This window comes from Xenopus laevis, chromosome 6S (genome assembly GCF_017654675.1).
Source record: "Xenopus laevis strain J_2021 chromosome 6S, Xenopus_laevis_v10.1, whole genome shotgun sequence".
NCBI lineage: Eukaryota > Metazoa > Chordata > Amphibia > Anura > Pipidae > Xenopus > Xenopus laevis.
Window position 1 is genome coordinate 66,855,816 of NC_054382.1, and position 23,027 is coordinate 66,878,842.

General features: G+C 35.9%; 1 protein-coding gene across 3 annotated transcripts in view; it reads right to left on the bottom strand.

Annotated features, from left to right (window-relative positions):
* cdh12.S (cadherin 12, type 2 (N-cadherin 2) S homeolog) overlaps positions 1-23,027 on the bottom strand; it is a 435,062-nt gene that overhangs the window by 31,138 nt on the left and 380,897 nt on the right. For all 3 annotated transcript variants that reach the window (XM_041567647.1, XM_018241720.2, XM_041567646.1), the window contains 2 exons: positions 18,555-18,674; positions 12,134-12,301 (listed from right to left, as the gene is read on the bottom strand). In XM_041567647.1, coding sequence (XP_041423581.1) covers positions 12,134-12,301; positions 18,555-18,674 — 288 coding nt within the window. The remainder of the gene's footprint in view (positions 1-12,133; positions 12,302-18,554; positions 18,675-23,027) is intronic.

The window sequence follows — 23,027 nt, forward strand, 5'->3', positions numbered from 1 at the left end:
CACTGGTTTATGTATACAGACTGGCAGAATCAGATGTAGCTGTGATTAGGTGAAAAGGAATGAGTTAAGGCAGGGTAAAGCTGGACTGGGGGTTGAGAAAAAAAGAGAGATGTGATGTCAGGAAAAGAAACAGTTAACTTCCAGATCTTCTGAGCAGGTAGAAACAACCCACCCACCACTCCCCACACACAGTTTTTGCATATTTTGTGAAATGTCAGGAGTTCCTCTTTTTTATGTTCTCATATTATCTATTAAAGGAGAAGGAAAGGCATCCTGCACTTGGGGATGTCAAATGTTAGGCACCCCCAAGTGATTGTATTGACTTACCTGAAACCCCGGGCCATTGCTCCTATCAGCAGAAAACGGCACCGGCGCCGGGTGATACCAGTGAGCACCACGGAGCGATTCTCTTCCGTCTTCCGCTTTCTTTGTGCAGTAGAATGAAAAGCTGAACTTTAACTAAAAAGTCTGCTATTTCATTTAACTGTGCATTCGATTGCCGCTGGAAATTTGAAGCAAGAAGAAACCCGAAGAGGATCACTCCTCACTGGTTTAAATTTTGAATTTAATTAAAAGTAGGGAGGGGTATGTGTATTGATGCTGGGTTTTCATTTGGAGGAGTTGAACTTGATGGACTTTTTTTCAACCCAATTTAACTATGTAACTATGTAACCCTGGGCTGGTGCAGTTTTCTGCTGATGGGAGCACCGGCCCGGGGTTTCAGGTAAGTCAGTACAATCACTTGAGTTTGCCTAACATTTGGCACCCCCAAGTGCAGGATGCCTTTCCTTCTCCTTTAATAACCAAATGTGGATGTTTTCCTGCATGCAGTCTTATATTTGGGTTTTGGTACTGTTATACATTATAAACATTAGAGTCTGCATGGTATCATTCATGCTAAAATGAATGTCAAATACTTGATCCAGGGAATGTTTCTGTTTGCCAATGGGGTCAGGAAGAATTTTTTTTCCCTCTTGACTAGTGATGGGCAAATTTGTCCTGTTCACCACAAAATTCTCTAATTTCCCGCAAAATTCATGAAACGGGCGAAAAATTAGCAAAACGTGAATTGTCACCGGCGTCAAAATTGGCACTGGCATCAAGCTGACACCAGCACCCATTAAAGTCAATGGGAGTCCATTAATCGTCGCTGTCATCTTAACTGTGGCCGGAGTAAAAAAAAGTTGATTCGCTGGTGGCGAAACGCGGCAGTTTGCGCTTAGCGAATAAATTCGACCATCACTACATCATTGGCACTGGCTTCAGGCTGGGTGTTTTGCCTTCCTCTGGATCAAAACAGTGGATACAGTATATGATAATGTATATCAAGTTTTATCACAGCAGTGGTAGGACCTTGCTAAAGTACTACACAGGAAATTTTAAAAGAGGGAGAAAGGAGGTTCTCTCCTGTGACTGAATGGTGGGTTGATTGATACAGATGCTACTACTACTTATGCTAGGTGACAGCCTGCTTGGATTTCCTATCAGCGAGACACTGCAGATCCAGGGCCCCCAGCAAGGCTGCTGAACTTCTATCATGGTGGGAGATGCAATTCCTGCTGGTAGCAGATATGGGGCTGTCCTCTCTGTAGGTAGATACAGCCTAATACTCAGTGGTGGATATTAAGACATAGTGCTGATCTCAAGTCACTGAGGAAGGGCAGAGCATAGTAGTGATCTCTTATGGAATTCTGGCTTTGCATATTGCTTTGGAGTGAAGCTGGCAAGGTCCTATTTATTTGGTAAAATGTGCATACATGCTTTGGCCATTTTACCCCATTTCTGGCTCCTGGTGTTTCATTAAGGTATGAAACAATGGGGTTCAGTGGGATGGCTGAAAGCAAAGGGTCGAGGAGTCCCCTTGTCATGCTTGCACTCCCGAAACATACTTTTTTTAATTAATAGGAGCCACAATATATATACAACATAGTAAGGCTTTAGATGCTTTCAGGTCTGTAGCTTGAATGACCAGGAAGGGGTATGTTCTAGAGTTCTCCTGAACTTTTACTAGTTAACGCTCCCTTGTTAAAAACAAAATAAATGAACACCTTTATTGTTTATATGTGCATTTCTGAAAGATGTGCAGGAATGATACTTGAGTAAAACCTCAATTTTTCACATCCTATTTTAAGTGTTCCCACATTTTACACTGTTGTTTGTGGTCCCAATAATTTATAATGCATTTAAGTGGGTGCATAACCTTGATTTTATATCATATTATAATGTCTTTTTACACCAAAATGATGTCCTTCTGTTCCCAAATAATAAATGTTTGACTTCTGTTCTCTTTGAGTACTTAAAGAATTGCTTTTGCACATTTCCCTGATTTTAAACTATTTATTCTGGTTCTCTGAAAAATGTAAACTGGGGGTGTGGTGTTCTGCTGTATAATAGCTTCATATCATACAGTTCATTATGGTCTCCTGCTCCCTTTCCTCTTAGTTTGTTCACAGGAAGAAAAAGTTCTCCTTTAACAGATAAAGATAAAGTCAATTAAGTAGCCTAATATTTAGTATAGAATTGGTCTCCTTGAATATTAAGTATAAGTACAGGTGGCAACAAACTTTAATAAGGGACATCAACGACCTTTAAAAAGGATAACTTGCTTATTGGTATGGTAACCTTAACTACAATCATTTATAAATACTTATTGAAGCAACCTTTACATAGAAAGGTTCACTGGCTTAATATTTTTTTTGTTTACCTTTTGATTTTCTTCTATATGTGCACAAGAAAATAATGACAAACAATACTATGAGCTGTAGAGCAATAGAAAGCTCATTATATATGTATGGCCATCAAAGGGAACATCGTAAGCAAAAATACTCTTTCCTAAATGTATCAGTCTGTACGTCCAATCCATGGCAGTTCACTGCCAATAGCTAATATTAACTTTGTGGTGCCTTAGAATACTGTCCTAAGAATTACTTTATCAATCTGTCAACACAGTGTTAATGTCCTTCAGGGGAACAGAACTAAATACTTCACCTGTGCTGTAGCAGCCAAGTTGATGGCTAGATGCTAGCTGATATCAAAAAAAAGTTCAAGAGGGAACAGCAGCATTGGCACCTGAAGTTTAATTTCAGCAAAGCACTCTGGTTGGAGTATATTCTTACAGAACATATAGGATAGTCCTTATATTGTCTCATATTGTAACCATTGTGCTAGTGACTAGGGAATCCTTTATATTCTTGGTAAAATGAAAGCTACCGAACATATTGCTATATAAATAAAGTATAGAAAAAATACATTGAAAACACTAAAAAAGCCCTTTGAGTAAATGGTCTTTGTTTGTGGGGGATTTTTGATCCTTTTTGTTTCTTTAAAGCATTTTGTGCATTCATTTCTTTATTAGATTACATGCAACGTGAAGCCTTCTGAAATCACACGGAGACATGCAAATCACTCCTTTATAGCAATTTGGCCAACCATTCATCTAGAACCACTCAGTGGAGTAACTAGATGCTACTGGGCCCCACAGCAAATTAATTTTAGGGCCCCCAACATTTCCAGAGGTTGTCCTGTTTTACCAATATATATTGACATTTCTCATTAATTAGAGCCTCATAGGCCCCCTATACCTCCTGGGCCCCCCTGCAGCCGCAGGGTCTGCTTCCTCTGTAGTTACGCCCCTGGAACCACTGGTTTATGGCACAGATACATCCTAATGGTTCAGAACCATATATCAAAACTTGCAGACAGCCTTTTTCGATCTTGTTAGATCTCATCAGGGCAAGATATTGGAACATGGCTTCTGAGGAGGTAGGACTTGGAGAGTAGCAAAATAGAAAAACAAACCTGGTTAGGGGGAGATGGGCTAAAAGGAGCCAAAAAGCCCTTCACAAACAATTAAATGCAAAGCGAAGACTTGTGTCATGCTATACACACAGCACTGTCTAGATAACAGAAATGAGTTTTAATTCTCCCATAAATTATTATGGCATTCTCCCATTAATTACAAAGGCATCTCGTTTTCTAACTGTGTACAGGGGGCATTCTATTTCATGGTGTGGGAATTCACTCAAATGGTTGCTTTATCAATAACTGCTCTCATTAGAAATGCAATGCCATCCTGCTAACTTCAACAGAAATCTGTATACTTCACAATGGAGTTTTCCATGGAGAAGTAACTTGTAACAGAGTATAACGGAAGTACCAGTAACTTACAGTTCTTGTTCATTAGTCAGAACAGCCTGTTCTACTGGCAACCTTGGCTGCAGAGGTCTTGCCTTTTGCAGTAAAGTTTAAACCCCATCCAGGTGTTTAATCCATACCATAGTCTTCAACAGATTTAACATAGGAGTATTTCCCCTAACAGCAGTCTCTCTCAGACACATACTTCCTACTTTTCTCCTGCACATAGAGCTTCCCCCAGGTGGTGGCATCATTCTCCATATATGCAGTGCGAATTTGCTGCAGATTGCTAACAACATTAATAATTATCCTTTCATCCAGTGTCTCATAGAGCATTCTGGGGATAAGAAACTTCCCTCTAGAATTCTCCCAGAAACTTTTCCACAATGTCTATGTTTGAGAAGTGTCAGGTTACTTGTATCTCAGACATTTTACTCAGATTTAAAAAGCACTGCATGCGAAGTGTCTCGGTCAATCACTAAGAATTGAACCAATCAGGGTAAAAATACTAAGCATAAAAGTAGTACAATTTTACACAATATACAATTTTGTTTCTTTCCTTTTCTTTTCTGACATTTCCTTTATATTGACATTGGTTTAGTTTTTCAACAGCTTTAATGTAGAATAGGAGCAAAGACATGGTTCACCAGGGAAATTAGAGGCCAGTTACAAAGAGATTGACAAGGAGAGTTGGGGGTTCTAGCTGCAGAATTTAAGAACTAATTACATTTTATGTCAATAAGCATTTAACATTTGTGTTTGTAAAGAAAACCCATGAGTGTGCCATTTACATTTGTTAGACATAACACATATTGTAGGCTTTAGTAGCATGACCTGCTGTAGCTTCATTTTAATCCTTGGTTCCATGTTAGGAAATCCATTTGTAGAAGTACACTTGCACTAATTATGGTTTTTAATTAAAAATTGAAAGAAGTTTAAGTTAGTTATAATTCAGCAGATATGTTAAAGGGGATTTAAATGTTGTTGCTCAGCCACATTTTAGTGTTGCTTGACTACAAATCCCAGCACATTTTAACATATTATTAGGTTATAGCCTGTTGGCTGTAGTCTAGCAACATCAGAGTTATGTTCTTAAAGAAATATTGCAATAAAACTTCCCCTAACTCTCCAGGACTCTATAGATGAATGCTAAATAATTCTCCAATGAGAAAACCAACTAATCTAAAGTTTTTTCATCAAACTAAGGGGAATTTAAGAGGGGCAGTCAGAAGCTTTTCGGGCAAGGTGAAAACATTGCCTTAGGTGACACTTTGCCAAGGTTTGCATAAACAGGCTCTCTTTAGGACTTGTACACTAGTGCTTAAACCTGTGCTCCCCTGCATTCTGTTCTAAAGTGCACAGCCATAGGGGGAGGAATGCATCTTAATCATTTAAAGGGGCTCGTACTGACACAGGCACATGTAAGTGCCAAATGTAGGTGGAATACAGCATACCACCTGTGTTTGGCTTTAACACACACCCTTGTCAGTACCTGCCCATAAGGAAAAGTTGGCTGCATTCCTTCCTGCTCTTTAAAATAGAAAGCAGGGGAGAGCAAGTTTAAGCTCTCATATGTACGAGCCCTAACTATGATTATGTTTAATTATAACAAATGTGCCAACAACTTAAAAATATTCTGGCTTATTTCTGTATTTGAATAACATATCTATAGTGATACATATTACTTTCTAAGCAGTTATCTATTGAGGGCATGACCATTAACCCAGTTAACTCAGCACGCTGCTTGGGGGTCATCTTTGACCAGTCCCTCTCCTTCTCTAATCATATTAATAATACACCTGTTTCTTTAAAAAACAACAGCCAAAGCACATTTTTTTTAACACTCTGTCTACCTGTTTCCATTTTTCCGCAGGAAAACCTCAATAAGTAGAGCCCTAGGGAGCAATATCAGGGAGCATCTAGATGCAGTCACCTACATTCAGCTCTATCCTCCTGTGTATTACAGCCTTTTATTGCACTTTGCACATTATGTCTTGCAAGATACTGTAAATAGTATATTATATGGCACACAGCCTTTTATAATTATCTGCATTAAATATTTTTCTACACATTTTTACATTTTCAGTGCTTATACTTATGTATTTATGGAAATGGTTAAACTGCAAACATTTGAAGGTTATCAATTTAAATTTAGTCAATATGGAGATTAATAAAGGGTTTAAGAAATTTGCTTACTCCCCGTATGCTTTAGCATTTTAAATGTACCCGGAGAGCCCGATCTAAGTCATTCAAGTTTGGCAAGTCTGCTATGTCAGTACATTTTCATCTATAATCAAATATGCTTTAGCTCTACTATAAAAGGTAAATGCTCTTCATTTTGGAATATATCACTCATGTAACTGTAACTATATGTCTTTATATGAAATTTACACACACACACATACACACGCACGTGTGTGTTATATATATAACATAATACATGTAATAAATTATTATATAGATATGATTCTGAAGAAATTCACAGTTGTTTAAAATTGTGATATAAAGAGTTTTAAGAAAATTTTGTAAAGTCAACTAAGCGTGATTGGCTACATTGTTTTTGCTCTGGAACTATTATCACATACAATGTAGTAATATAGCCACTAGATGGTAGTATTACACCATTGTGCCATTTGTTATTCTACAAAAGTTATATGCCTGATAAAGTGCTGCACAGACAAGTATAAGTGTGTCAAACATCTTTCCTAACTAAAATATTCCTGAAGAAGCATTTACAAGCACAAATGTAATAGCAGGAGCAAAGATGAAACACCATTAGCCAAACACTTTCATGACAAAGGGCACATAATATGTCAAGTGAGATGGATGATCCTTGAAAAGGTTCAATGCAAAGGGAGAGAGAGAATGTGTTGAAAATGCTTGTGATAATGCTTTGCTTAAAGAGGAGAGTGACCTTAGCAGATTGTGAGAAGATGGTACTGTGAGAAATTGGCTATTCTAGCATGCAAACAACAGGCAGGTTTCAAAAAATTGAAATTAGCAAGAAAGCAAGTCACAATTAAATGTTTTGTTAGCCTCATTGTCAAGTTTTCTTTTTAACCTTTCAAACAACTATGGCATGTCACAATGGGTTCTTATGAACTGCTTTTACAAAGGCAAAAACATAATGCTCATGTTGCTCAGGAATGTTCATTTACTGTATGAATAAAGCAATGCAAGGCTAATTTGAAATGCATGTACGGTACCATATGCAGGAAAGAATGCTCTTTTACAAATTATTTGTAACATCTGTATAGGACTGCTTTTATGTTTATTAAATAACAGTTCATAGAAACATTGTTAAAATAAACAGAAGGATAAAAGAAGGGGGCAAGTAATGAAGGCACTTATTAAAAATGGTGAGTTAGAAAAGTGGTGGCACATAAAAGTGGAACAAATGCCATGGGACATGGGGCAAAGTCCAACAAATTACGGGACACCCTGATAATATATTAAAGGTAGTTAAGTCAGTGTCTCTGTCCCAATCTGTAATCAAATAATCCAAATTTTTTAAAAATGATTTCCTTTTTCTCTGTAATAATAAAACATTACCTTGTACTTGATCCAAACTAAGATACGACTAATCCTTATTGGAAGCAAAACCATTTTATTGGGTTTATTTAATGTTTACATGATTTTGTAGTAGACTTAAGGTATGAAGTTCCAAATTACGTAAAGACCCATTATCCGGAAAACCCAGGTCCCAAGCATTCTGGATAATAGGTCCCATACCTGTAGTAGTAGACAAAAAGGGGTATCAACAATCCAACAAGAGGTGCAAAGTGCAGCATGGACAGGCACAAGGGAGTCCTGTGTGCTCTCCCTAACTTGTGAGTCTGAATGACATACAAGTTAGGGGAAGGTTAAAGGCCATGATGAGCCCCTCTCCCAGGTTGTGCTTTGTGAATACAGAACTTGTGAATGTAGGCAGTACTATATTCATTAGAAATGACCAGGTCCTTGTGCTCTATTATTGTGCCTGTGAGAACTGAAGCAGGGTGCAAAGTATGAAGAACATGGCAACATGTATTTGTTTTGCACTTTGCACAATGCCCAGAAGAATGTAAATATGCCCTAAAATCACTCTCCATTACAAGGAAATCTATTGAATAATAAAAAGACAGTTACAAAAGGGAGGCACTGGAATGCTTTAATATACTGCTACTACTGAACTGAACCCAAGTTTAGAAGCTGTATTATGATTTTATGCAAATGTGTGAAAAGATGGTGTGAAATTTAATAAAAGTTTGACACCAGTAATTATTTTTTCAACTTAATTTGTCAATAGGCATCGTATTAGGCCTTAACAATTACGATCTTTCTTGGAAAATATGTTTCCAAGAAAGATCGTTTGTTATCGTCAGATATACAGGTAGAAACAATAGAATTCTACCTGTATCTGACGATTCAGCACTAACAATTGCCGATGTTTGGGTGCCTTCAAAGGCACTTGATCAAAATTTTCCGTCCAGCCTGATGGATGAGCCGACCAATATCCAAGTCTTCTGCCGATATCAGTCAGCTCTTTTTCCACCATGCACGCACCGAATATTGTATTGTGCATATATATTATCTGTGCATATATGGCCACCTTTAGTCTGGTGTTAAAAAAATCCATAATTTAGAGGTATAGATCTTCATTCCTTAAATTTACAAGAAAACCATGTAAACATTAAATAAACCCAATAGGCTGGTTTTGCTTCCAATAATGATTAATTATATCTTAGTTTGGCTCAAGTACAAGTTACTGTTGTATTACTACATAGAAAAAGGAAATCATTTTTAAAAATGTGGATTATTTGGATTAAATGGAGATTTGGATTATGGGAGATGGCCATACCATAATTCAGAGCTTTCTGGATAATGAGTTTCCGGATAATGGATCCCATACCTAATAGATAATTAATGATTGCTATGCATCTCATTACTTATCAAGGGTCAAATTTCGAGAAGATTGGAAGTTTGTTTAAAAGAAAAGACCAACCAAAATTTATAAAAAAGAAAAAATCTTTTCATTTGGAGTCCACCAAATGACTCCAAATGAGTTCTAGGAGATCCCCCAAAGGTTAAAACAGTGACAAGACAATACACAAAATGCTTTAATTTTTTTCAAATTTGAATAAAATTTGCACTATTCTCTACTCGAAGCACACTAAAATTAGCTTCAAATTCGAATTTAAAAATTACATTTTTCAATTCAACCCTTGATAAATCTGGGGATTATATACATAAATAATTTGTATAGTGCTTCAAGCTCCAAATTGTAAATTTTTTGAGGGTTTTACTTACCCAATGCATTGGGGGATCCAGGTGCTCACACCTTAAGCCTTCAGCTCAGGAAGGCACTGTGACAGAATATCAAATGAAAAAGGTTGGCACAAACTGGATCACTCTCCACGATGTAGTTCGTGCCTTTTGGGCACTTAATCATAGCATGATGATTAAGTGCCCAAAAGGCACGAAACGCGTAAGGCATTTGGGATGTTGCTGTTCTAAATAAATACATGTTTTAACTACATCGTGGAGAGTGATCCAGTTTGTGCCAACCTTTTTCATTTGATATTCTTGATAAATCTGGCCCTTAATGTGTTAATTCAAGCCAATTAAAAAAAACTGCCAAGGGCAAAAATGGGCGGAATGTTAAGTAAAACAGAAAATGTTTGTATAATGGATTTTGCACTTAGGTTCTCATTAAAATGTATTTATACTTTGCACCTTGCATCTCTGACATTTATGTTAAAATGTGTACTTTCCAAATACTGCAAAACAAGATGCAGTGCTACACTGTAAGCAGTAATGGGTGAATATGACCTGTTACACCGATATTTGGTGAGAAATTCACAAAATGCATCAAAGTCTTTAGGCGACAATTTTTTTGATTTTTTTTTTTATCCATTAAATTCTATGGGCCTCTTTTTCCCAGTGGAACCTGGCAAAATATTTTGCTCATCACTAGAAGCAGTACTGATAGTGATTGCAGGCACTGCAGATAGATATTTAAGATCCCTGTACTTACTGCTTACGTATGGCAGACATTAAGTACAGAGCTCCCTTGCATCCAACTTTGCTGCATCAAGCAAGAGTGCAGTCATTTAATTTTAGACAAGGGCTCTCAGGTATATATAATAAAGGTATATTCATTATAAACAGTATGCCCACAACATGCTCACATGATGTCAACAATGAGAGCCATGGTCACTTCTTAGTTTTTTTTAGATTTGTATATATTTTGCATCTTACTGCAAATGCTATATCTAATTTAGCGGCACAAGCAAAGATGCTGAAATACTGGGTAAAAAAATGCATATACAGTATACTGAAAAACAAAGGTCAGATGGGCTGATATTTGCTCTTCGTACATTGCCTACAGTGTATATTTTTTTCTGAATACATTTTTATTTGATTAAAATCTACTGTACTTTTAGTTTTAAAGTGCAAATGAATACCTCCTTCTTTGGTCCCTTGTACACAAACTGACCCTCTTTAAGGCTAATGTATTAATGCATGGGCTTCTGACTTACACATCAAGGGAATTACTCTAAGGGATATTTATAAGGAGAGGCCATTCTGATACAAAGACTCAAGGTTTTATATGAAAAGCTTTCTTTTAAAAGTAGTATATAAGCACTGTAGAATATATGAATGTGAATAGTGCCTGTACAGCATAAGAGGCTGCTTTAAAAGACTATAACCAGGATGCTACACCACTATGATATAGTATATTTGCATATTGGTCTCCAAAGAGTAATCTATTTATGGTTTTAACCCTGAGGAGTGTGACTATTTACTTGATGCAGTAAGGAAGAATCCTGAATAGCCAGTTCTGAATCTGTGCTTTGTTGTAATATATTTTAGTCTTTAATTTGTCCTCCTCTGTTTATTTGATGCCCCCTGTAACCCAAGGATTGGGCACACAGTACATTTGTATTTGCTGCACACTCACAGCCATTCTCTCACCTAGCGAATAACTGCTTCAGAAATTGATTGGGTCCCTTGATGCAAATTTGTATATTTGTACTATGATATTTATTTATACAATTTGTATAGATATTCACATATGTTACTGAATCAGCAACCCTTGCAAAAGACACCCATAATTTAAACTAGCTGTTTACTCCTAAGATACTTTCTCAGCTAAGACCCCATGTTGGGCCACAATAAGGGGAATAGTTAACAAATGTATAATTAATATGAATCTTATATTACACAGATGCAGTATGTACATTAGCTATGCCAATAAAAGAAAACCAAGTATAAAATAACAGTAATTATCCCTGCTAATGTTTGCTAAACTAGGCTCAAAGGAAAAGAAAGGCTCCAGGATCAAAAGCAAATGAATCACATCTATATGAATGTCTGACCTTAAAAAACCTATAATTATATTTAGAAAACATGTGCTAACTAATTTGCCCTTCACCTTTGTTTTACTTCTTGCCAATCTTATCTAGACAATTGTTGTATATTAGCATAATGTGTGAACTATGTAATGTCAAAACAAAGTTGACTAACATCTGTATTTTAAATCACACCTATGTTCACTTTTCATGCATCTTGCGTGTTATTTTACCTCAATAACATATTTATTCCCTCCTTAGTTATTTCCACCCATTTTTCCTTGCCAGTATACATTCTTTTTATGCTACAACATTCTAATTTTTTCTTTCTTTTCATTTTCTTTTCAATATGTCCCTATCTAGTCTATTTTCCTTAAATTATACTATCGAAAAAGCAAGTGTAACAATTCATAGAATCATGGCATATTCTTCTACATTATAAATAAAATAACTGTTCATTGAATTGCCTCTCCAGTTCCATATAACATCTACATGTGAATTATATCTTACCTTTTGTTACATTAAAACTGTTCAGCCCCTGAATCCATATTGGTGAAATAAGCAAACATTTATGTAATTATAACATTTCATGTGCATGTCTACTTTCATCTATATTTTGCATATTTTCTGTATTTAAATGTTATTGTCACAATAAAAAAACATACTCTTAGGGAAGCGGGGTGGATTGTCATTGACATCAGTCAGAGTGATATTGACAGTGGTAGTTCCTGCTAATCCTCCCAGCTGTCCTCCCATGTCCTTTGCTTGGATAAGTACTTGATATTGTTCTTTCACTTCTCTGTCCATGTTTGGTAATGCTGTTCGGATGACGCCTTCAATAGTAACAAAATATAACATTAGTTTATGATGTATCAAAGGTAATAGCATGTTTTCTTCATTGTGACTGCTGTACAATCTATCAAAAAGGTAGCAATTATATCATTTATTCAAGCAGTCCATCCTAAACAGTTTTTTAATAATGAAAGAAAATGACATTCTACACAGCTTTTCAGTAACATTGATGATCATTTTTCAGTGGTTTTAAACTTGTAAATGAAAATACAATTAAAAGCAGTATTTGTAAATCCCTTTCTGTTTTCTCTGTAGTTCTGACACTTGAATAATGTATCGGGTCTTTTAATTTGCTGGCTTCTGCCACATTGAATCAGAACCAGCAGTTCAGAGAATACAATAGAGTCAGACAGATACGGATTTAAATTGTAATTCCATTTTCAAATACAATTAATTCATAATCACTGAAAAAATGTAATTAATCTATATTACTAAATTGCCTACAATTAAGCAAAAACAACTTTTGGGTAGAGACCCCCTTTAACATCAGAAAAAATAAATGTATGCAAAGTTATTATAATGCATTTAAAAAATTCGCTGGGAATAAAACAATAACTTACTCACCAAAGATTTATGAAATTATGAGATTAAGGGGCAGATTCATCAAAATGTGATATTAGGGTTCAATGTGTAACACACTAGCAGTCCGACTTTCCTCCAACACCCCTTTACTCCTCTCTGGACTTTAGAAATTTTCCAGGGTGCCACCTTTTAGTCCTAGCAGTTGAGCAATCCTCCAACATCCTTATACCCTACTCAGGAAAGGATTTCTTCACTCTTGAAACAGGCTGTCCTCACTGGTCCTACTGGTCCTGACTATGGCATAGCCATGGCTCTTAAACCTTTCCTTGCTGGGATCTTGGCTACTCATGCTAGCTATCCTCACTAACTAAAGTGCCTAGTACTTCTTACTCAAGAGGCCTTGTCTATCTGTACTTTTCTGTCCTGTGTGCAGAAAAGAACACCCCCCACCTTGAATGTATTATCTCCTTATATACCCTTTGCAATCTATCCTCCTCTACTAGCTGGGGTCTGTACTACAACAAACTAAAATACCTTAACACTACTGCTGCCTAGTGACCAACTAACAGAAAACCCTAATATCCTAGTAAAATCCCTTAATACTTACATCAACTTTCATTAGAGTATTAACATAACCTCCCTCTGCCCCTTTTCATACTTTCTATTCATTCCTTTGGGTTTTTTAGAAGTCTACATCAATGTGTAAAAACCATTTGATAAATACATTTTTAAAAATATCATAGGAATGCATAGAAGGCATGTGAGTTTTTATAGTACCTGTAGTGGAAACATTATCAATTATAATTATTTTTTATTCACATTATAATGTAAAATAAACACTACCATGCCTAAAACAAAATTCTCCATTTAAGATCACTACCTTTTCTGCTTTCAAGTAGTGCTGTCTTCCAAAGTAGTTTCAAGATCCCTATTTTTTAGTAATGTGAGTTATACATGGCTACAAGAAAGATTGCAACCTTAATGTTATGTTTCACCATTCTAATTTTTCCACATTAACAACTAACAGAATAAACACCTTATGAAGCACCATGTTCATATGGGCAACAGTGGAAGCTAAAAGAGTTTGTTTTGAACCTGTTTTGTGTCTCAAACCCCATGCTGAAAGCTTCTGATCTTTAGTACTATGATGTCTTCATAAACTTGAATGTAGCTGCAGACATCAGAAGAACTAAACAGATCTTTGTGATAGGATCATTCAAAACGTCATGCTCCCTTTTTTTATCTTTCATCTTTCATCCTCACTATGTATAGAACGTGTATGGGCGATATTTATGGAAACTTTTTTTGATAGCATTAATAAATATGTATTAAAAATATGAATGAATTAATTACAAATATAAATCAACAAATATAAAATATTCACAATCACAAAGTTGAGGCAAAAACTAGAACACAATTGAAAGTCATATTTATTTTTTTCTGTGATGTGGAAAAATTGGGATTCGTGGAGAAAAAAAAACCAAAAAAAAAACTCAAACATCAGCTTGCTTGAATACTGAAGAAACACTTGCTTGACTTGTATAGCATCTTTGCAGGTTTTCAGTGGTGTAGTTTTATTTTTGAACCTTCACATTTTTTAACAAATCAATCTTGATAAATCCCAGTAAAATTTGTGATTATGAAAATGAATGAATCTGCCCCTATGATTCTAATGATGAGAGGTCCTTATAAACAAGATAATTAATAAAATAATACAAATGGCAGATTTTTTAAGTTAAGATTGCCAGTGATTGCAAAGGGCAATGAACAGTTTAAGTTCTCATTATTGAGTAAAGATGGACAGTGATTGCAATGTTTATGATGGCAATTATCCAGTTATAAATACCTGCACTAAAAGACTGCAAGCTTGGAAGCATATAACTCTAATTAAATGTCAGCACAAAGTATTTACTACATTTTCTAATTGCCAATTTATCCTACTCATGATGAGCAGTGCCATCTTTGCCTCCTGAACTTGTCTCGATATCTGTTTCATGTATATAACCTTCTATTGTACAGCACTGTGGAATGTTTTGGGGATTGATAATAGTAATTATAATCATCATAATCATCATCATTACAATATACTGTATGTATAGTAATAGAATGATGACAGATTAGGAAGGGGGATTTTGCTTAAAAATTTATAATTGTAATAGCCAGCATACTTATAAAGGTGTATAATTTCTCCATATGTGTAGCAGAGTGTAAAATTCTGGTGTAAAGAGGGTGTAAGCAGTTTTTATTCTTTATTATACTGTATATGTATATATATATATATAAACTAGGGATGTACCGAATCCAAGATTCGGTTCGGGATTCTGCCTTTTTCAGCAGGATTCGGGCAAATTCTTCAGTCCGGCTGAACCGAATCCAAATCCTAATTTGCATATTGAAATTAGGGGCAGGGAGGGAAATCGTATAACTTTGTCACAAAACAATGAAGTAAAAAATGTTTTCCTCTTCTCACCCCTAATTTGCATATGCAAATTAGGATTTGGATTCGGTTCGGTATTTGCCCGAATCCATTGTGAAGGATTCGTGGGTTCGGCCAAATCCAAAATAGTATTCGGTGCATCCCTAGTGCAAACAAAAATAAGGTATTTTTATTTAATTTTCAAACCCGACATTTCAGACTGAAAAAGTGAAGTCCTAGTGTTGATGGTCTTTCTTCTATATCTCTGTACTACTACCTAGCGCCTAGACAATCAAGAAAGATGGTCTGCTGTCCATGTGAATGTTAAATATATCCTTATATGGATTCTACATAAAATGTATTGTGTTCCCCAGCTCTTAGGCCACACATTTTTTGTGGCCATTTAACCAAAAATGTTCTGAGTTGTAAAGCTGCCTTTAAGTTACCCTTAATTTTTATATAAATACTCTTATAACGTATATACTAAATCACTTTCCAGGATGTTAGAATATTAGCCAAGAAAGGAAAATCCACTCCTATAGATAATTCTGCTGCCTGATTATAACTATTGCTGAGCACATATACATTGTATCAAAACAGATATAGCATCTAACAGTGACTTTCCACATTCTCAAATACTGTATAACCTATAACCTTGGAAAGATGATTATTATAATAAAATGAAAAAATATTTTAAACACGTATACGCTAATTAAATGTTTTCTTTTTCTGTCAGAACTAATAAAGAAAAAGATATATCTTCAGCCCAAGTCTGAAGCCCCGCTGTGCTTTCATTTTAATTAAAGGACAATGAGGAACTTTACTTGCAGAACTTGCTATAACATTCTCTCTGTCCACTCTGAGCTGACATTTGATTATGGAGAATTATTGTTAAGATTTATTTACAATGATTGAATTGCCAACCTATGTTTAAGGATGAGTGGATCTGTCCAATTTCAATTTGGTGACAGTGTCAGGAAATATGCGAAACTGAGATACATTTGCAAAATGCAATGAATTCAATGGGCGTTTTTTGGTGATTTTTAGTAGCCACAACTTTTCCACAGCAATCTTTTCTGTGCAGAATGCATTTGAGTTTATGGGAGTTTGTTTCCACAGCAACTGTTTTTCAGCAATTTTTTCAGCAGTTTTGTGAAAATATTCGCTGATGGAGAAGGCAGAATTATGCCGTGAATGCATACTTGAACAATCACTATGAAAGAAGTCAGATCTTCATGCACCCTTGATGCCCATTGACGTGATATAAATAAAAATACTGACAGCACCCATCAAACCAAAACACTAATAGAGGAATGTATATTTATGATCAAACTGATCACTGAGAGAAGGAAGGTGAGATTAGGCACACTGTTAAAATTACTAAAATTGCTGCAGGGTGATAAAAGGGTAAGCTTTGACCCTATGGGGCCGATTCACTAAGCTCGAGTGAAGGATTCGAATTAAAAAAATTCGAATTTCGAAGTATTTTTTGGGTACTTCGACCATCGAATTGGTTAAATTAGTTCGAATTCGAACGAAATCGAAAGATTTGAACGAAAAATCGTTCGACTATTCGACCATTCGATAGTCAAAGTACTTTCCCTTTAAAAAAAACTTCGACCCCCTACTTCGGCAGCTAAAAGCTACCGAAGTCAATGTTAGCCTATGGGGAAGGTCCCCATAGGCTTGCTAACCTTTTTTTGATCGAAGGATTTTCCTTCGATCGTTGGATTAAAATCGTTCGAATCGTTCGATTCGAAGGATTTAATCGTTCGATCGAACTAAAAATCCTTCGATCGATCGATCGCAGGATTAGCGCTAAATCCTTCGACTTCGATATTCGAAGTCGAAGGATTTTAGTTCCCAGTCGAATATCGAGGGTTAATTAACCCTCGATATTCGACTATTGATGAATCGGCCCCTATGTGTGCCTGTAGCCTAATTGTATATATCCCCAGAGTGAATTCTATTTTCAAAATATGATATTGTTTCTGTATCTCAGTAAGAGTAAAATAAACAATGGATGGAAGGATGGATGTTTCACTGTATGGCGATATGTGACCATATGTGATTTATAGAGTCTGTATTTCCTTCAGCTCACTGCTAAAAAAATATTTTCTCTCTCTTTCTTTCCATTTTTTATCATTTATCATTTATAATGGTAATGCTATCAATAGTAAAAAGTGCTTCAATTCATTAGTGTTGTTTATCATTCTACAGTTTGCCAAGTGGAAATAGGATAAATAGCATCTCAACAGCGATTGTACAAATTAATAGATTAGTTACATGCTTTAATGACTACTTATTATAAAAGTCATATTCCCCTAAATAAGTGCTTAATGTCATCATTTGTATGTTTAATTTAGGGAGGACAAAATGTTACAAGGAAATATGTCTCTCCTTTTACAACAAAGAGTCTCTCCTTTAAAAACAAAGAGTGGTTCCTAGGACACATTATACTATACTATAATGACAGAAAGGTATAGTATTACTATTATGCATAGCTTAAAACAAAAATTAAATTACGGATATCAAAATGGGATTTTTAGGCAGATATCAGTATTGTTAGCTTTACAACAATACTAGATCGGTGTAGTGAGTTCTGCATACATAGCACATAATTTCCTTTTATTTATTAAGTAGGTTTACAATGTATTTATGTAATTGCAGTACCTTTTAGCATGGGGCATCATCTTTGGCTTTTTGAAAAATAATAATATCTCTTTAGACCTTCTGTATTGATTCAGAGGAACTTGGTAACCATGCATATATCTCTCTGTTTTAGATATTTAGATTTTTTAGCTATCTTGTTTTTGTTACTATATAATTATGTGACTATACCATATCTGCCATATTAGACCGACGGCTAACAAATACATTTCAGTAATGATAAAGCTTTCATAGAAAAACGTTATTACCATTAATGCATGGCAATAACTGACACATTAATGTATGCATAACAGTTTTGTTTTATGGTATATTTGTCCTCTTAAACAATCATATTTAATGATCCCATATTCCGCATTAAGCTGAGTGCTACAAAAAATGCATGCCTTTGGCCATTCCTTGTAATAGCAAATGTCATGGTTTTTATATAATATCACAAATTAAATTTTTTCACAATTAACTGTAACTCATAGTTGAAATGAATCTGGTAAAGCTAATAATGAGAGACCACTTTAATAATTGTATTGGTTGTTGTTTTCTGTATGTTATCTGTATGTTCAATATATGCACCCATTTACTGCATATTGCTAACAAATACTTGTTAGTAAATAATGATGATGATTATATACCTGTCTTAGGATCAATAGAAAAATAAGGTTGTCCCTGAAGGATACTGTAAACCACTCTTGCACTGCTTCCATATGTTGGGTCATCTGCATCTGTAGCTTTGACTTGAAGCACATAAGCACCTATAAGAGAGAGCAAAACAACTATAAAATAATACAACTAAATACAATATTTTGACTTTGATAATGAGTCATTTATTAATTGGTTATATAGTAGAAAAAAGGTAGATATGGCTTTAAAAAAAAAAAATACACAAACAATAGACAAACATCCATCAACTTGAAAAGGCACATCTGAAATTATCAGTGTTTTGCTTCACAGGGGGTTTTTTTCCCTTTCCAAATGGCCAATCTCATCAATTCATGGATCAACTTTTAATTTTAAACCTAAATTAGTTTTAATAAGGCAAATTATGGAATTTATCTGCCAGCAATAATACTTCACTCAATTCTCCTTCTATTCAAGGGGTAAGCTGCAGGTTTCTATGCTTGAAAAAACAGTAGCACTTTTTGCCATACCTCTCACCATTTAAACAGAAGGTATTTACTTGCCATATAAACAAATTATAGCCTAATAGTAGGCTATAATATAATTGGCAAGCATGATTCAAACCCCTCACAGGATGGACAATATAAAAAGTAATTTTACAGGTAAGCAAAAAATAAGATTTTTTTTACTATACATATCATCATCATTATTATTGTATTATGTTGATAAAATGGTGAGAAGGTTATAACTAAATTAAGCTGCATTAAAACATTAAATAGCACACATATTTCAAGAATATATATGTATATATTTAACAAGTTTGTAAAGATGAGCACACCTAAAACTCCTTTTGATGCAAATTGCTGACTTGTAAATATTTGCAAATAAGAAATGAAATACATTAAAAGATTCTGTACTCTGCCTCATCTGAAAAGATGGAAAATGTATGAATTTAGCTTACATGGCCAAAATGATGAACAGAAAAATCAATACTAATGACACAAAATGTTGATTCCTACAAATCAATTCACTAATCTCTATTAGCAGACATTGTTGACTGTACCATGCTGTATTCTAAAGCGCATATGATGTGGAATTGTGTTCTGTTTTGGATTTTTATTGAATGTAGTATTGAGTTAATTTGATCCTAAATAAAATCCACTCATATCAAGGAAAGAAAGAGCTGCAATTATATAGACTCTATCTTTTTATTTACATTGGAGAACTACCAAAATTATACAGAAGGCAATATATTAACAGAATATTTTTCTTTACATACAATGCTCAAAGGGTTTGTTCACCTTCCAAAAACTTTTTCAGTTGAGTTGTTTTCAGATTGTTCACCATAAACAATGACTTTTTCTAAATGCTTTCCATCTTTTATTTTTAATAGTTTTACCAAAATGTATATACTCGAGTATAAGCCGAGTTTTTCAGCCCCCAAAATATGCTGAAAAACTCTACCTCGGCTTATACTCGGGTCAAGCGCAAAAACGGTCGCCGGCGGCTACGAATAGTCGCCAGCATCCAAGAATAGTCTCCACGAATATTCGCCGTGTCCAAGAATGGTCGCCGGCATCCAAAAAGGAGACGCTGGCACCTCCAATGGGAGCAGAAACCCTCAATTTTTTGATTGAAACTTACCAGAAGCTGCTGCATTTCTCACCCTAGGCTTATACTCGAGTCAATAAGCTTTCCCAGTTTTTGGGGGTAAAATTAGGTACCTCGGCTTATACTCGGGACGGCTTTTACTCGAGTATATACGGTAAGTGTATAGTTTGTTTGTGTCTCTAGAGTCAAGCAGCTAAGTGATCCAGGAGTATTCCCAAACTGTTACAATTTGCTACACCGCAGTATCTGTGGAATATTAGCAACTATTGTATCAATTCTAACAGCTGCATTCATTGAAACTGGGATTCTGCTCAGCAGGCACAAACACAAGAAATGGATCAATTAAATTTATTAGTTTAGAACAGTTAAAGAGTCAGTGACCCCCTCCCCCGAGCTGCTTTAGAAGGTGAAAAATTAAACTTTAGCCTCATAGGTGGATTTTCCATAAGGCTTGGGGAGGCTAAGCCTTCCCAAACCTGCCTGCAACACTTTCAAAAAAAGAGAAAAAGTCTCTCACTGACTGGCACCATCTTTCCAGTGTGCATGTTCACTTTGATCTGTTCTCTAGTAGGAAGCAGCTATGGCAGCACACTTTTCATGCAGCTGATTGGTTGTTGCTTCACAGTCTCAGTTTTGATGCAAGCACGGCACAGAGCAGGCAGATAGTGATGGGCGAATTTGGGGCATTTCACGTTCCCGAAAAATTCATAAAACGGTGAAAAGATTAATGTAACGGAGCCGGCGTCCGTTTTTTGGACGCCGGTACACATTCACCGAAAATGCGCCGGTGTCCAAAAATTCGTCCATCACTACAGGCAGACTGTACAGTGCAGTCTTTCTGGGTTCCCAACTGGCTGAGCAGTGGGCTGACTGGTATGTTCATCAGAATAATTATAGCGGCATAAATGCAGGCAGCCAGCAGAGGATCAAATTCCTCCCAATGGTCATGAATTTCAGACCCAAAAAGACAACACAAAATAGGCGTGACTTTTGATGTAAGGGGACATGGCCTAGTTTGTCTGAGTTTGAGACTTTCAAACATTATGAGGTATGTGAGAATCCATGATGTTCAATCAGGACAGGGGGCAGTATAAAATGTAAATATTTATTTGTTCCAAAGTTAAATGTTATTAATGCAACATTTAGAAAGAGGAAAACATTCACAGCACAACAAGGATTGGTTCCACAATAGAAGAACTGATATAATACTAAGTGTAAATAAAAAATTCAAGTAGGAATATATATAAGGAAGAAAATAATTAACAATGCCAACAGGATAATGAAGTACACGAGAGGAGATTGAGAAAATCTCCACCACTGAATACTGCTATGAATGATACTGTAATGTTAATATAGAGCATACTATTTGCAAGCTGTAAATGGCAAATCATGTACAGGTATAGGATCCCTTATCCGGAAACCCGATATCCAGAAAGCTCTGAATAACAGAATGGCTGTCTCCCATAGACTCCATTTTATCCAAATAATCCAATTTTTTAAAAATGATTTCCTTTTTCTCTGTAATAATAAAACAGTAGCTTGTACTTGATCCCAACTATGATATAATTAATCCTTATTGGAAGCAAAACCAGCCTATTAGGTTTATTTAATGTTTAAATTAATTTCTAGTAGACTTAAGGCATAAAGACCCAAATTATAGAAAGATCCGTTATCCGGAAAACACCAGGTCCTGAGCATTCTGGATAACAGGTCCCATACCTGTAGTAATATAGCCCAAGCAGTGGTGTAACTACTGTACAGCACCACTGTTGCTGGGTCTCGCACAGAGTGAGTGTGCATAAGGCACTTTTTTGTAAGGGGGCCTCAGACTGTAATTATGCTACTGAGCCCATGAATGGCTACATTTTAGCCACCCCAAACAAGAAAAACAATCACAAATAGAAAATACTTGGAAAAAGTATTTATTTCTGGTGTATTATCTGAAACCAGCTGAACTGAAAAAAGTCTAAGGTAACCAACTCCTTTAAGCCAATTATTTCTTAAATGTGCGATTCCAACATTACAAAAATTACTTACCGTATATACTCGAGTATAAGCCGAGTTTTTCAGCATCCAAAATGTGCTGAAAAAGTCTACCTCGGCTTATACTCGAGTCAGTGGGCAGTAGCTGAGATTGCAGTCACTTTTAATTATTCCTATACCAACAGTTCGCTTGGGGAGAGACTGCAATATCACACAGTGCCCTCTGTTGGTTATATGAAAGAATAACAGTGCGCCCTCTGTTGGTTATATGAAAGAATAACAGTGACTGCAATATCACACAGCGCCATCTGTTGGATATATGAAAGAATAACAGTGACTGCAATATCACACAGCACGCTCTGTTGGTTATATGAAAGAATAACCGTGCGCCCTCTGTTGGTTATATGAAAGAATAACAGTGACTGCAATATTACACAGCGACATCTGTTGGTTATACGAAAGATTAACAGTGATGGCAATATCACACAGCTCCCTCTGTTGGTTATACGAAAGATTAACAGTGATGGCAATATCACACAGCACCCTCTGCACATGGTAGTGGGACAGTGGGACAATGCACACAGTAATCCATTTGGCAATTCTCTTTGCAAAGAAGCCCGGTTGATCACTGGGGGGGTCGCTTTGGCGGAATGTGCGCTGCTGGGAGACAGGGCTGTAGTTGTGTGTAGGCTTATACTCAAGTCAATAAGTTTTCCCAGTTTTCGTAGGTAAAATTAGGTACCTTGGCTTATACTCGGGTCGGCTTATACTCAAGTATATACGGTACGGTGTCATGTCATCTATGTTCTGACACCACTGAGGACACAGCACAAATATGTTGGGGGGAGTAATTGTCCTAAGAAAGACACCCATGTGCGGTGTTGAAATGTTGA